Source organism: Pararge aegeria, chromosome 26 (genome assembly GCF_905163445.1).
Source record: "Pararge aegeria chromosome 26, ilParAegt1.1, whole genome shotgun sequence".
Lineage (NCBI taxonomy): Eukaryota > Metazoa > Arthropoda > Insecta > Lepidoptera > Nymphalidae > Pararge > Pararge aegeria.
Window position 1 is genome coordinate 4,511,386 of NC_053205.1, and position 13,219 is coordinate 4,524,604.

Below are 13,219 nucleotides of genomic sequence, written 5' to 3' on the forward strand. Positions count from 1 at the left end.
GATAGATTATGTTTTATGTATAGATGCCCGAGGAATGGTGCCATTGCTGGCGTCACTGCCACCACCGTGTCTACCATCCTACTGTCAACATTTACCACTCTGCTCGCCGCGTAAGTTACTGACTAATATTCTATAACTAGCCTATGTTCTCTTTCTCATATACAACGTGTAACCGAATTACGAAATAATGTTGAAGGCCGCATAAGTATCCCTACTTCCCTACTAATAATTAATCTTCTTCTTCTTCTTATCTTCTTTCTTCTTCTTATATTATAAATGTGAATGTAAGTTTGTTAGTTACGCTTTCACGCAAAAACTACTTAACCGATCCTCATGAAACTTTGTACACATATTCTTGGAAGTGTTAGAAGTAATATAGGATACTTTTTATCCCGACATTAAGCTCTGTTCTTTTGGGAGACGGGATGAAAGTGTTTGACGATTTTACACCATAGCTCCGACAAATTATAACCGATTTAAATAAATATTTTTGTACTATAGAGGTTGTGATATGTGTTTAATTTTGCCCAATCTTTGTGTATATCTGATGAAAGTGGTTGGAGATAGAGGACAGAACTCCTCAGCGGGCAGCAGCAAACCCCTCATTTAAGGCTTAGCAATACTGAATACTTTAAATTTTTTTAGAACTACAACTAAATTGAATGCCACATCAAAAAACAATATCAAACGCAGACGAAGTCGCGGGCTACAGCTAGTAAGGAAACACCGTATAAAAATATCAAATAAAAAGAAGCATATTTATGTTTCCATACAAACGAATTCAAAACATTCTAATTGTTTACTTATAGCAACCCACTTGAAGATAAAAGACCGACACGCGCATAGTACCTACGCTACGCAACGCGTACCCAATAAAGTAACAGGAGTCACATGATTTTAATTTGGCATGAGATGTTACGCGCCCGCTGGAAACCGGAGCATCCTCAGGAGATGACTTTACAATTAATTGTTTACTAACTGTAATCCTAAGGATGCTCCGGTTTCGGAGCGAAACGTGCGTAGAGGGCTCATTGTCGAAAATCTTTTCGGTGTGGAGTATAAGGAATGAAGAAATTAAAAATTACACCATACAGATTCTCCCAATTTTCGCGGAGTAGGTATAGCAAATTTTCATGAAAGTAACAACAGTAAATTTTATGTTACACGACTTAAAACAACAGTTCTGAGGCACGTAACGTAAAAGTAACTTAATGGTAACATAAAACAGTCAAAAGTAACGTAAGATTTCTTAAATATATAGTTTAGTTCAACGGGTATAAAACTACGATAAAACTTTTGGATTTGTCGATATTTCGACCCAGTTTCATGGATCGTGGAAATCCAAAAATATTATCGTGAACTTTATAGTTATGTATTTAAAAAATGACGATTAATCACGGAAATCTTAGTTTTAAATCTTGAGTAACGTAAGATGTTACAAAAGTAACATTCTGGGTGCTGTAACGCGTTACGAAACGATCGGTTTAACCTCCCATAAGAAGTTATCACTTCAAAAAAAAATTAATTACACCAATGTTATTTTATTTACGTTCTTCTGTTCTTTATCCAGTATCTGCTAACGGTATTCCTAACCTGACGCCCTGCGATGCTGAAGCGCGACGTAGGGGGGAGAAAAGACCTATCCCCTCTGAGATGAAAGACGAGAAATATTTCGAGAGGCGGAGGCGGAACAATCAGGCTGCCAAGAAATCCAGAGACGCGCGGAGGATGAGAGAAGATCAGGTAAGTAACACAGCGACGTCATCTCAGCAGTATGCAAAGTGTGAGATTTTTTTACATACGAGTACGTATTCGTTATTCGTCCTATTCGTTAACTTATACGTTACTTATACTTATCTCTTCTCTTGCTGCAAGTCCTTTTTACAAAGGTTGCCTGTAAGAGATTGCTGACAGCAATAAGGCATTTGCATGTCTACATTGTTTACTAAGTATATACTCCTTAATGTTTCTTTTCTTTTGTGCTTACGTGCAATAAAGTGTTTCTTCTTCTTCTTCTTCTTCGATCGCGTGAAAGTTAACTACGATTTATATTGAATCGAAGGAGCGACAACTACTTCCAATACTCGGAAACAGTATTTTAACTAGATGACGCTTCTTTTTTATTCATGCTTATCGTTGTAAGCTACGCGCAGAAGATAAGACCTGAGACAAGGTTAGGTACTCTGCGACGCGACGTCGTCTTATAATGGTAAGATTTTGTACCTACGTTAATTAATTCCATCGCGTAAAAGTTACTTACGTAGTATTTTACTAGATGGCGCTCCTTTGATTAGTATACAGTATATTATGTATCAAGGACGGTACATACATACCTAGTATGGTACAGTCGATTACCGACCCACTACAGAGCACGGGTCCCCTCCTCCTACAATGAAAAGGGGTAAAGGCAGTAGTCCACCACGCTGGTCCAGTGCGGTTTGGTGGACTCCACACACCTTTGAGAACATTATGGAGAACTCTCAGGCATGCAGGTTACCTCACGATGTCTTCCTGCACCGTTGACGCAAGCGATATTTTAATTACTTACAACGCACATAACTTAGAAAAGTTAGAGGTGCGAGCTGGGATTCGAACTCGGCCCCCCGAAAGTGAAGTCGAGCTCCTACACAATGCGCCATATCCAATCACCTCCTTTACTTTCACCTTTTAAAAACGTTCTAAGTGTCAATTTTTGCTTGCTTTTAATTGTTTTCATACAAATAACTTGCAGTGAGGTACACACTTAACTTAATCGGGACATCAGAAATAAAACACAAGGTTGACAATGTTTAATAAAACACGCGTGGTAAATCTTTGATTATGAGCCCAAAATCGATGTCAGGTTAAGGGTCCAAATTACAAGAAAGTGTAATAAAACACACTTTTATTTATGCATGATAGAAAGAAAAATGATGATGAGAAATCATATTGATGTTGGAAAAGAGAAACTGTCGAGTTCCTTGCCGGCATCTTCTCTGTCGAATCTGCGTTGCAAACCGGTAGTAGAGTCGTAACAAACACACAGACATGACGTATCAAAAGTGCTTATAGAGTAAGCCTACTTTTAGTCAATAATTCATGAATTATTGATTTTACAGATTGCATGGCGTGCCTGCCTCCTCGAGCAAGAAAACGCATCGCTTCGAGCGCACATCAACGTACTGCGACAAGAAACACTAGCGTTGCGTGCTTTATTGGCCAGAGACGAAGTTCCAGCGCCTACGTCGACCACCGCTGATTGAGCGGTTGTAGGAGTATTTTTTTAATGATTAGCGGCCATGGATCCTAAACGTTGGATATTTTATATTTGACTCTGTCTTTCCTGGAGGACCTAGTTCATGTTCATAAGAGACAGGTGCATACACAATTTCAGACCTACTGAACCTGACCTATAGTTATTCTAGTCTGGGTGTTCATAAGCAAATGACAGCTTCATCCTCATCATCATTTCCGTCCGTAACGTCCACTGCTGGACATAGGTCTTTTGTAGGGAGTTCCACAATCCACGGTCCTGGGCCGCTTGCGTCCAGCGGCTAACAGCGACTCGCCTGATGTCATCTATCCACCTCGTTGTGAGCCGACCTACGCGGCGTTTACCGGTGCGGGGTTGCCATTCCAGCACCTTAAGACCCCAATTTCCATCGGTTCTCCGAGCTATGTGCTCTGCCCATTGACAGTTCAGCTTCGCGACTTGCTGAGCTATGTCAGAAACCCTAGTTCTTCTACAGATCTCCTCATTTTTGATCACGTAGAGATACTCCTAGCATAGCTCTCTCCATCGTCCCCTGAGTGACTCTGAGACTTCTTATGAGGCCCATAGTTAGCGACCACGTCTCAGATCCGTAAGTCATCTGATAGCTTTACCTACCCAATTAAAACACCACATTAATGCGAGCATCTTAGGAATAAAAAATACTTATACGTTTGTGGTCATAAAAAAATCTAATGGAACTGTTATTAGTAATTTTATTGCAACTTTAACTGCCATAATGACGTTATCAATTGGAGACAAAAATAATTTGACAGCAGTCGGTCAAGTTGTTATAAGAATTTTTTTTAGTTGATTTGACAAAACTTGCAAATCATTTTATTAAAGGTTACCGCTGATCAAGGATTGGTGTTTTTAGGGACGTAACGGACGTAACCTTAGATTATTCAAAAAATAACCCTCGTAACTTTGCCTAAGAAGCCTCTCAACAAACTCAACAAGGCCCTTACAACTTCAATTAATTCAGAGTTCTTTGAACCTAAAAATATACAAATGTTTGTCGACCTTTATCACCATGATAGCTTGCAACGAAGCCTTTGCACTTATTTAAAATAAAATAACAAATATTGTAAATATGGTAGAAAAAATAAAAATATTATTTATTAAATTTTAATTTGTTTTATTTTAATTTTATTACAATATCATACAATTTGTTAAAAATTTTAATTATAATAAACACATCCTACTCATATTATATGTACAGTCAAACCTAGGTAAGTGAGAACTGGATAAGTGAGAAAACTCTATAAGTGAGAGTAATAGCCAGGACCCATCATTTTTAGCTCCCAAAACCTCTATTAGCAAGAAAAAGAAACCTCTGTTAGAGAGAGTCGTTTTTCCCTCATGGACCTCCGTAAGTGAGACTGCTACTTATCTATACCTCTATAAGCGACAGTCGAGGGTTATTTATTTATACTATTATTATATAGACGACGACGTAACTACCGCTGGAGAACAAACCGACGACGATATCGTTAAGAATTGTGTGAACACCTGTATTGCTGGAAATGACAGTGAAGACGAGGCACAGATTCCGGAAACAGAAATAAAGATAATTCCAATGAAGCTAGCTTTAAATGCGTTGGAGACGGTCCATCAGTACTTTGAATACGCGGCGGTTGTTGATCAAGCAATATTCGATAAAATTTATGAGCTAGAGAAAAACATTCAAAATACTAAAACAGAAACCCAAACGAAATTGACGGTTTTTTTTAAGTGTAAATAAGTTCTAAATAAAATAAAATTACATAGTGCATGAATTTTTGTTTTGTTTTCGTAAGCATCTTGATACCTACCCTTATAAGGTACTTATATGTCGAAATCTAATATATGTTGTGCATATTATGCAGATAATTTTATCATATTACATATGTATTTACTACATTTGTACTTGCTGTGACTTGTTATTGCTGCGTACCTCTATAAGAGAAATGCTACCCATTAGCGAGAAACTCGGGTTAGTGAGAAACCTCTATAAGCGAGAATGAAATTGTGCTCCCTTGAACTCTCGCTTATCCAGGTTTGACTTTGCGTTTACGTTTTGACAGGTGCAGGAAAACTAAATTGATAAAGTGTTTAATAGGGATCGAGATGGCACGTGGAGCAAGCGCGTATCCTCACAACGTAATAGAAATAGAATAGAATAGAAAAACTTTATTGCAACACAACGCAATAGGAAAAATACAAGGAAAACAGTAATAGTACTTAGTGCTAGGGTGCAAAGGCGGCCTTATCACTAAAAGTGTGCTTACTCACTTAAAAGAGAAGTTCACTTTCTTGGTGAGCAATCCGTTTAAGATCGTGCCGTTCGCTGACGCTGAGTATGCCTTATAATAAGACAAAATTTTACAAGCGTTCGTTTAACGTACGAGCTGTGGAATTGTGGAATGCTCTTCCACTGGCGATATTTAAAAAAATAGTGTAGCGCGCTAGTGAATATTAATAGCATATAAGTATATTATACTTACTAATTTATTGTATGTGAAAGTATTAAAATATGTAAGTTTTGTTATTATATATATTAGTTTATTTTTATATTTGTGTACACTAGTTTATGTATTAGTCGGTATGTAGTTATTCGCATGTATGTATTTTAAAAATTTGTACCACCAGCAGTCTATTCTCCTCTTTTTTTTCCTAATCCAAAGGTTGTCTGGCAGAGATCGCTATTAAGCGATAAGGCCGCCTCTTGTACTCTACTTCTTTCTTTAGGTTAGGTACCTACTGTTTTTATTATAATTTGTATATTTCAATGTCGTGGTATGCAAATAAAGAGTTTTGGAATAATAATATATTTACGTACATTTTATCACACAATCAAATAATATTATCGTATCACGAGCGCCGGGTCGTCGGTAGACAATGCGCATACCGCTCGCTTGGGCATGGGGCGCGGGACGCAAGAACACCGTTACTGTGCCCGCGCAACTCGTCGCATCGCCTACCCAGTAGTTAAAACCGAACGCTTACACGGGAAACCCCACTTTGAAAAAAGGGCCCAGCTCAATGCCACCGGTGCCAGAAGTTCAGGCACTCGTCCCACCACTGCCACCGGACGCAAGCCTGCGTGCGCTGTGGCGGTGAGCACTACGCACTTGAATGCCTGCGGCCGAAGGAAGACACCGCCACTTTCGTCAACTGTGGTTAGGGTTCCCAGATCAAAAAATCTAAATTCCGGAGAAAATGCCGGAGACTAGATGAGATATCCTGACTTTGAATGAATGAATACACTTTTATTGTACACCACATAAACATAACAAATTAACAGTAAAAAGTTAACAAAAGGTATACAATTTGGCGGCCTTATCGCTACATAGCGATCTCTTCCAGGCAACCAAAGGCGCTAAAAACAGCTCAAGAAGAGAGGTAGGTGGTGCATTTAACTTTCTTATAAATTTATTATTAATGTTGATTAACATCGTGTTTATGAATAAACGAAGCAAATTTTCAAATTTTTCCCGCGCGTGCGGACTTTATGACTGTGAACGAGACCGGGGGGAAGGGGTGAGGTGAGGGGAAGCGCCTCTACTCTCCGTCCCACGCCCGCAAGGAGAAGAGGAGACGTGCACCTCAGCACTGTCTTTTGAAAAGGCAAGAAAGAAAATAGTTTTACAGATGCCAGTACGTGAGGAGATGGATCACGAATCCCCTATGGATTCAGATTCAGACACAGACAGAGTGTTGGAGGCGCTGGTGGGCCCCTCGAAGGCAACCGGAGCTGTCTCGAAGCGGCACCGTGAGGAAGTTGACAGTCTGGGGGAGGAAGCGGGTGAGCCCTCTGAGAAGGCTGTTGCAGTAGAGCCAGTTCTTGTCGCAAAAACGAAGGCGAAGGCAAAAGCGGGGAGGGGGGCATACCTTGGGTACAGTGTTGCCAAAGCCCGTCTCAAGGAAATGGATATGTGCTCATTTGAGACCGAAGCGGCCGCAGATAATGCATACCGTCTCAACCCCCCTCAGACTAGGTCTAAAACTCGGTCCCAAAGAGCGGAAGAGGAAGTCCGGGAGCGAAGTCCAATCATAGTGGCTGAAGCAACCCCCGAAGCAGTAGATGTATACGCGCCGTCAAGAGATGAGCTCATCGATAGGGCCCGGAATGCAGTCTCCTCTATAACGAGTGAGGCTAAAAAGTCCAAAAACCTCAGAGGCGGCGTGAGGAGTGAAATTAGCAGGGCCACGACAGAGATCCAAAAGGCTATGGATACCCTGCAGGCCATGTCATCCGATGAGGAAGCTAGAAGGCTACATGCAGACAACAGGAGGATGCAAAAGGAGTTGGCAGCCTTAAGGGGTGAGGTCAAGGCCCTCCGGTCCTCCTTCTCAGCAAGAGAGAAATCGCCTACTGTGGGTCAGTCCGCTACTGACGCGAATCTTCAGACCTCCCCAGCGTTTGTAGAAATGCTGGAAACTCTAAAGAGGGACCTCTTCGTCTCCATCGGGGGTATGGTTAATGACCGCCTCCGGGAGGTGGAGAAGCGGCTCCCCCAGGAGCCCGTACTGAGGCCACCACTTGCATCAGACAAAAAGAGGGAAAAGGCGGCGCGACGTCCTCTTGACGAACCATCTGCGGGTCCATCGCCAACGCGCGCGCGCTCGGCGGCAGGTACTAGGACCACCATGCCTGTTCCAGCGTCGCAACCAGAGCGTAGTGTTCCCGTACGTGGTACAGTGCAACGGGAGACTGAAGCCGCTGAAACTACGACATTGCCGACCTGGTCAAAGGTAGTCGGGAGAAAGACGAAGGCCAAAACTGGCAAATCTTCGATGCCCAAACCCAAACCTGCCGCCAAAGCCCGCGTACCCGCTAATACAAAGCCCCGGAAGGGTAAACTGACCTCCCCGAAGTCCTCGGCGGTCGTCATCACCTTGAAACAGGATGCTGTCGCAACGCAAAGTTACGCGACGGTAATGAAGACGGCCACCTCAGGCCTAAACTTAAAGGAGGTAGGTGTAGACCACGTCCGGGTCCGCAAATCTGCCACTGGGGCTCGAATTATCGAAGTCCCGGGGTCTAGCAGCGCCAAAGCCGCAGATGAGCTCGCCAGTAAGCTGCAAGGTCTGGTGGGTCAATGGGTAACAGTTGCCCGTCCTATCAAAACCGCCGAGCTTCGACTCGTTGGGCTCGACGAGTCTATCACCCCCGAAGAGGTGCAACGGGTTGTGGCGGAAAAGGGAAGCGTCCCGGCCGAGCAAGTGAGGGCAGGTGCGCTCCGGTTGGGACAGGGTCAACCCTGGTACGATGTCCGGTGACTGCAGCGAAGCTGCTACTTGCGTTGGGACGAGTAGTTATTGGATGGTCCTCGGCCCGTGTAACACACCTAGAGCCCCTTCCGATGCGCTGCTATAAATGCATGGGGACGGGACATACACGGTCCCTCTGCCCACCCCCTGTTGACCTGTGCTTCAGGTGCGGCAAAGAAGGGCACAAGTCGGCTTCGTGCTCGGTAGACGCCAAATGCGAAGTCTGCACAGAGATAGACAGAAAAGGTGGTCACGTTATGGGGGGACTGAAATGCTCCCCACCTCCCACGAAAGGCAAGGAGGCCACTTTGACCCGGGCCTCTGAAACTTCCAGATACCGACAAGAACCGGCACAAGAGGATTTTAACATGGAAGATTAATGCCACTAAACCATGGTGAATTCCTGCAGGCCAATTTGAACCACTGCGCCCGTGCTCAGGATCTGTTGATACAGCACATGGTGGAGTGGCGGATTGATGTGGTGACTGCTGCTGAGCCCTACTTTGTCCCCGTCCAGTCAAACTGGGCTGGAGACACTGAGGGCTTGGTGGCCATCGTCGTGCCAGCGCATGGGCGCCCCCTGGTTCCCAAGCGTTGCGCTTGACCGGGGTTTGTGGCGGTCGGGTGGGGGGAGCTGACACTCATTGGAGTGTACTTTTCCCCCAACAGACCCCTGACCGAATTTGAGGCATTTCTCAGAACTCTGGAGCCAGTGGTGCGAGGCGCGGCCACAGCCCAGGTGATCTTGATGGGGGACCTGAACGCAAAGTCCGCCGCGTGGGGGTCTCGCATTACTAATCTGAGAGGGAGCGAGCTAGGAAACTGGGCTACCATGGTCGGCCTGGTTCCTCTTAACCAAGGACGCGTCAACACATGTGTGCGACGGGGGGGGGGTCAATAGTGGATGTTACCTTTGCTACTCCTGTCATCGCTGCACTCACCCAGAATTGGCGTGTCCTCGAGGGCGTAGAGACTTTGTCGGATCACCGGTATATCCGGTGGAGAGTCTCACCATCTCTCCCTCTTCAAGTTCATGCCCGAGGAGGAGGTGGAGTGTTCCTAAGATGGACCCTGGCCCGCCTTGACCGTGATATGGCAGAGGAGGGAGCCATCATCGAGGCCTGGAACACTGGTCCACCGGTTTCGGCGGGATTAGAGGAGAAAGCAAGGAGTTTTCGCGTTTCACTCAGGAGGGTGTGTGATTTAGCAATGCCCAAAACGGAAATAGGCGGGGACCTCTCGCTGTCCAGCGTTGTATTTGCCATGCTGAGCAGCGAGAGGTCTTGGGAAGCCGTGGTTGACTTTTGCGAAGATTATTATCTCGCAGAAGGAGGCCGCGGAGCGGATGCGTGAAGAAGCTGTAAACGCACATCCGCTCCGGCGTAGACGGGGGGGAAGGAGACGGCGGGAATATGCCGCACGTCTGCTTGCCCTGGGAGGCGGCGGGTAGTTACTGGGCTAGCTACCCGTCCCTATACGAGTCTCCCTGCTGTCTGAGGGGGGGTCAAGCTGTCCTGATCCCCTCCTCCTTAGCGTAATAGCCCTGGCAATCAGTTGGGGTTGTTGGTAGACGTCTGGGAAGTGTACAACGGGTTCCCCGGACGTCCAATAAAGCCAACGAGAGGGACATGCCGTGGTGGTTTTTAGTTCGGGTAAACGAGTCCCACATAACCTCTGTCCTGCCCAAAGGGACAGAGGTAGACATAAAGCTTTTCCACCACGACAAAAAAAAAAAAAAAAAAAAGGCTCTCGTCCCACCACTGCCACCGGACGCAAGCCTGGTTGCGCTGTGGCGGTGAGCACTACGCACGTGAATGCCTGCGGCCGAAGGAAGACACCGCCACTTGCGTCAACTGTGGCTAGGGTTCCCAGATCAAAAAATCTAAATTCCGGAGAAAATTCCGAAGACTTGATGAGATATCCTGACTTTCTTATAAATTTATTATTAATGTTGTTTAACATTGTGTTTATGAATAACCGAAGCAAATTTTCAAATTTTTACCGCGCGTGCGTACTTTATGACTGTAAACGAGACCGGGGGGAAGGGGTGAGGTGAGGGGAAGCGCCTCTACTCTCGATCCGCTCGCGCTCGCTATAACATGTCAGTGTATGCCGCGCGCGCTAGTGCGTTGCATAGTTTGATTTCATTGATTATTCGCACGATTTTCTTTAAAGTAAGATAATAAGTGTTTTTAAAGCTCTTAGAATAAATTGTATTGTTGATTGATAGTGTAGGGGAGAGTGGGGGAAACGCGAACGCGGGGTAATCCCGAATTCAAGGGTTCTAATGCGTTAACCCTATACTTGGCACAGTGTATGATTTGATACATTGCACTTTCCATAAATCTATAGAAGTTTTGAAACGTTGTTTCAAGACTTTTATGGTGTATTTTGTTAGAAGGTATATAAAGATACTACAAAAAAATGTTTTGTAGTTACTGGCAACACCAAAACAGTAGTAGAACGCAAGATGGCGGACCGGTCGAAGGCGTCTACGCATCGCAAGGTAAAAATAATTTTTTTTTAATATATTTAGGACTAATCTTATTCATAAGTGGTTTGCTTCGAATAGGTTACAATATTTGCTATTCAGAATAGGTTCTTTCGTACACCGTTATTTGTTATAAACCCCTTTTTTTAAGCTGATTTGTTTGAGTGTATCAAATATGATTCATTGCCAGATATACAGCATTTTTTATTTTTTTAGATATGTATCTAATTAGTGACATTGCTTGATTTGTCGTTGTTTTTTAATTTGTTACAGGTATTGAGTCAGCTAAATCGGCAGCAGAAAAACAGAGCTCGTCAAGTCGTAGCTCTTGTTCCTAGGCCGGGGGCAAAGTCGGATGTCGACGAAACTAGTTCCTCTGAAGATGAACTTCAAAACTGCTTCCGCCCGACGTACTCGGATAGCAGCTCACTACCTCCATCACTGCCTTCATCACTAGAAAATCTTCATTTCCTGTCGGATGACGATAACGAATATAAACAAGTGGCTGCTTCAACATCTTTGGTACCATACCAATTATCATCACCGGCAATACCGCCTTGTTCTCCATCAATACCTCGTATGACAGATGAAGCAGGTTCATCATATCTAGCGGTAACCACCGTGCAAGTGCCTTCCCCAAAAGTCAGCAACTTGAGATCACCTTTGTTTGCACCTTCTCCTACAGCAGCTACTCGTTCAAAAAAAGCCCTCGTGATAAAGAAAAAAGTAACACGAGTACCAGCTAAAAGATTAAAACCTATGTGGCGATGCTGTAAATCTACCGGGTCTGCAGAAATAGACGATAACAAATCGTTTAAGTCACGTGAAGAAAAAAATTCTTATAATTACTTTAGAATGTTCTTTACAGACGACATTATCTCTCTAATAACGGAACAAACAAATTTATATAGTACACAGATGAAAGGCACTTCAATAAATATAGCAGAAGATGATGTCAGAGATTTTTTGGCAATTATTTTATTTATGGGGATCACGAAAATGCACGCTTACACGGACTATTGGAGCAAAAACATGCGATACGATAAAGTAGCTGAAATAATGCCCCTGAAGAAGTTCCAGTTATTGAGGCGATATTTACATTTCAATGATAATTTGAAAGATGACGGTGACAGATATTACAAAGTGAGACCTCTTCTTGAAAGGATTCGTGAAAATTGTTTGCAAACAGAAGAAGAACTACGATTTAGTATTGACGAGATGATGATACCGCATACCGGGGACTAGGGCAGGAAGCCGTAGACAGTACATAAAAAATTAACCAAAAAAGTGGGGGTTCAAAGTATTTGTTCGCTCAGGGGTTTCTGGTATCGTGTACGATTTCCTGATCTATGGAGGCGACGACACATTTAGGTCCCACTCATTTACAGATGAAGAGAATAGCATGGGCCTAGGATCTTAAGTAGTTTTAGCTTTAGCGAAATCTATTCGTCAACCCACATGCAAAGTATTATGCTTTGACAATTTTTTCACTTCTATAGAGCTGCTCCAGTATTTGCGTAACGAATATGGAATTTTCGCACTTGGAACAATCCGAGCTAATAGGCAGCGAGGAGCGGAAAAGAAACTGCCGACGGATAAAAACCTAAAGAAAAAAGGCAGAGGGTCTCACGCTCAAGTTGTATGCAATAAAAACAAGATTGTTGTTGTCAAATGGTTTGACAACAATGTGTTACGGTTGCAAGCACATTTGTTGACGCAAATCCTGTCCAGACTGTAAATCGTTACAAGAAAGAAGAGGGCAGAAAAGTGCTGGTGACTTGCCCAAATTTAATCAAAAAATATAATTCCAACATGGAGGGAGTTGACTTAGTAGATATGCTGGTTGCTCTCTACCGTACGCCATTCCGGGGTCATCGCTGGTATTTGCCGATCTTCTCACAAATGCTGGATATTTGCGTAAACAATGCTTGGCTCCTCTACCGACGTGATGAAAATTCCAGAAATGAAACCAAAAAGCCTATGTCACTGAAAACGTTTCGAATTGAAATTTTTGAAAGTCTTCTGAAATATAAAAGGTCTGATACGAGCAGTAGCAAAAAAAATAGCGTAAGCTCGACCAAAACAATACAAAAACCTGTAGCTGAAAGACCTCCTGAGGCTGTTCGTTATGATAATGTTGGTCATTACCCAACTATATTATCCATCAGAGGTAGGTGCATGTATTGTACAAAAGGGCAGACCAAATTTTTTCGCCAGAAATG

The 13,219-nt window shown here is 43.6% G+C and overlaps 2 protein-coding genes and 1 pseudogene across 2 annotated transcripts; all 3 read left to right on the forward strand.

The window, feature by feature from the left end:
* The first annotated feature begins 34 nt into the window (after window positions 1-34).
* On the forward strand, window positions 35-3,272 carry LOC120635284 (cell death specification protein 2-like). Its single transcript, XM_039906251.1, has 3 exons — window positions 35-110; window positions 1,571-1,743; window positions 3,099-3,272. Exons 1-3 carry the CDS (start codon window positions 35-37, stop codon window positions 3,240-3,242), a joined length of 393 nt encoding a protein of 130 aa, XP_039762185.1. The 3' UTR covers window positions 3,243-3,272.
* A 3,611-nt stretch (window positions 3,273-6,883) lies between these two features.
* On the forward strand, window positions 6,884-8,515 carry LOC120635035. The gene has a single exon (XM_039905941.1). It carries the CDS (start codon window positions 6,884-6,886, stop codon window positions 8,513-8,515), a length of 1,632 nt encoding a protein of 543 aa, XP_039761875.1.
* A 370-nt stretch (window positions 8,516-8,885) lies between these two features.
* Window positions 8,886-9,407, forward strand: LOC120635036 (annotated as a pseudogene).
* The last annotated feature ends 3,812 nt before the right edge of the window (window positions 9,408-13,219 follow it).

What these genes read in the sequence shown, in the direction of transcription:
- LOC120635284 (XM_039906251.1), top strand. Translation starts at nt 35, where the DNA reads ATGGTGCCATTGCTGGCGTCACTGCCACCACCGTGTCTACCATCCTAC. An exon ending in TTTACCACTCTGCTCGCCGC is followed by an intron (nt 111 to 1,570) that starts GTAAGTTACTGA and finishes TTCTTTATCCAG; the next exon opens with TATCTGCTAACGGTATTCCT. An exon ending in GGAGGATGAGAGAAGATCAG is followed by an intron (nt 1,744 to 3,098) that starts GTAAGTAACACA and finishes TTGATTTTACAG; the next exon opens with ATTGCATGGCGTGCCTGCCT.
- LOC120635035 (XM_039905941.1), top strand. Translation starts at nt 6,884, where the DNA reads ATGCCAGTACGTGAGGAGATGGATCACGAATCCCCTATGGATTCAGAT.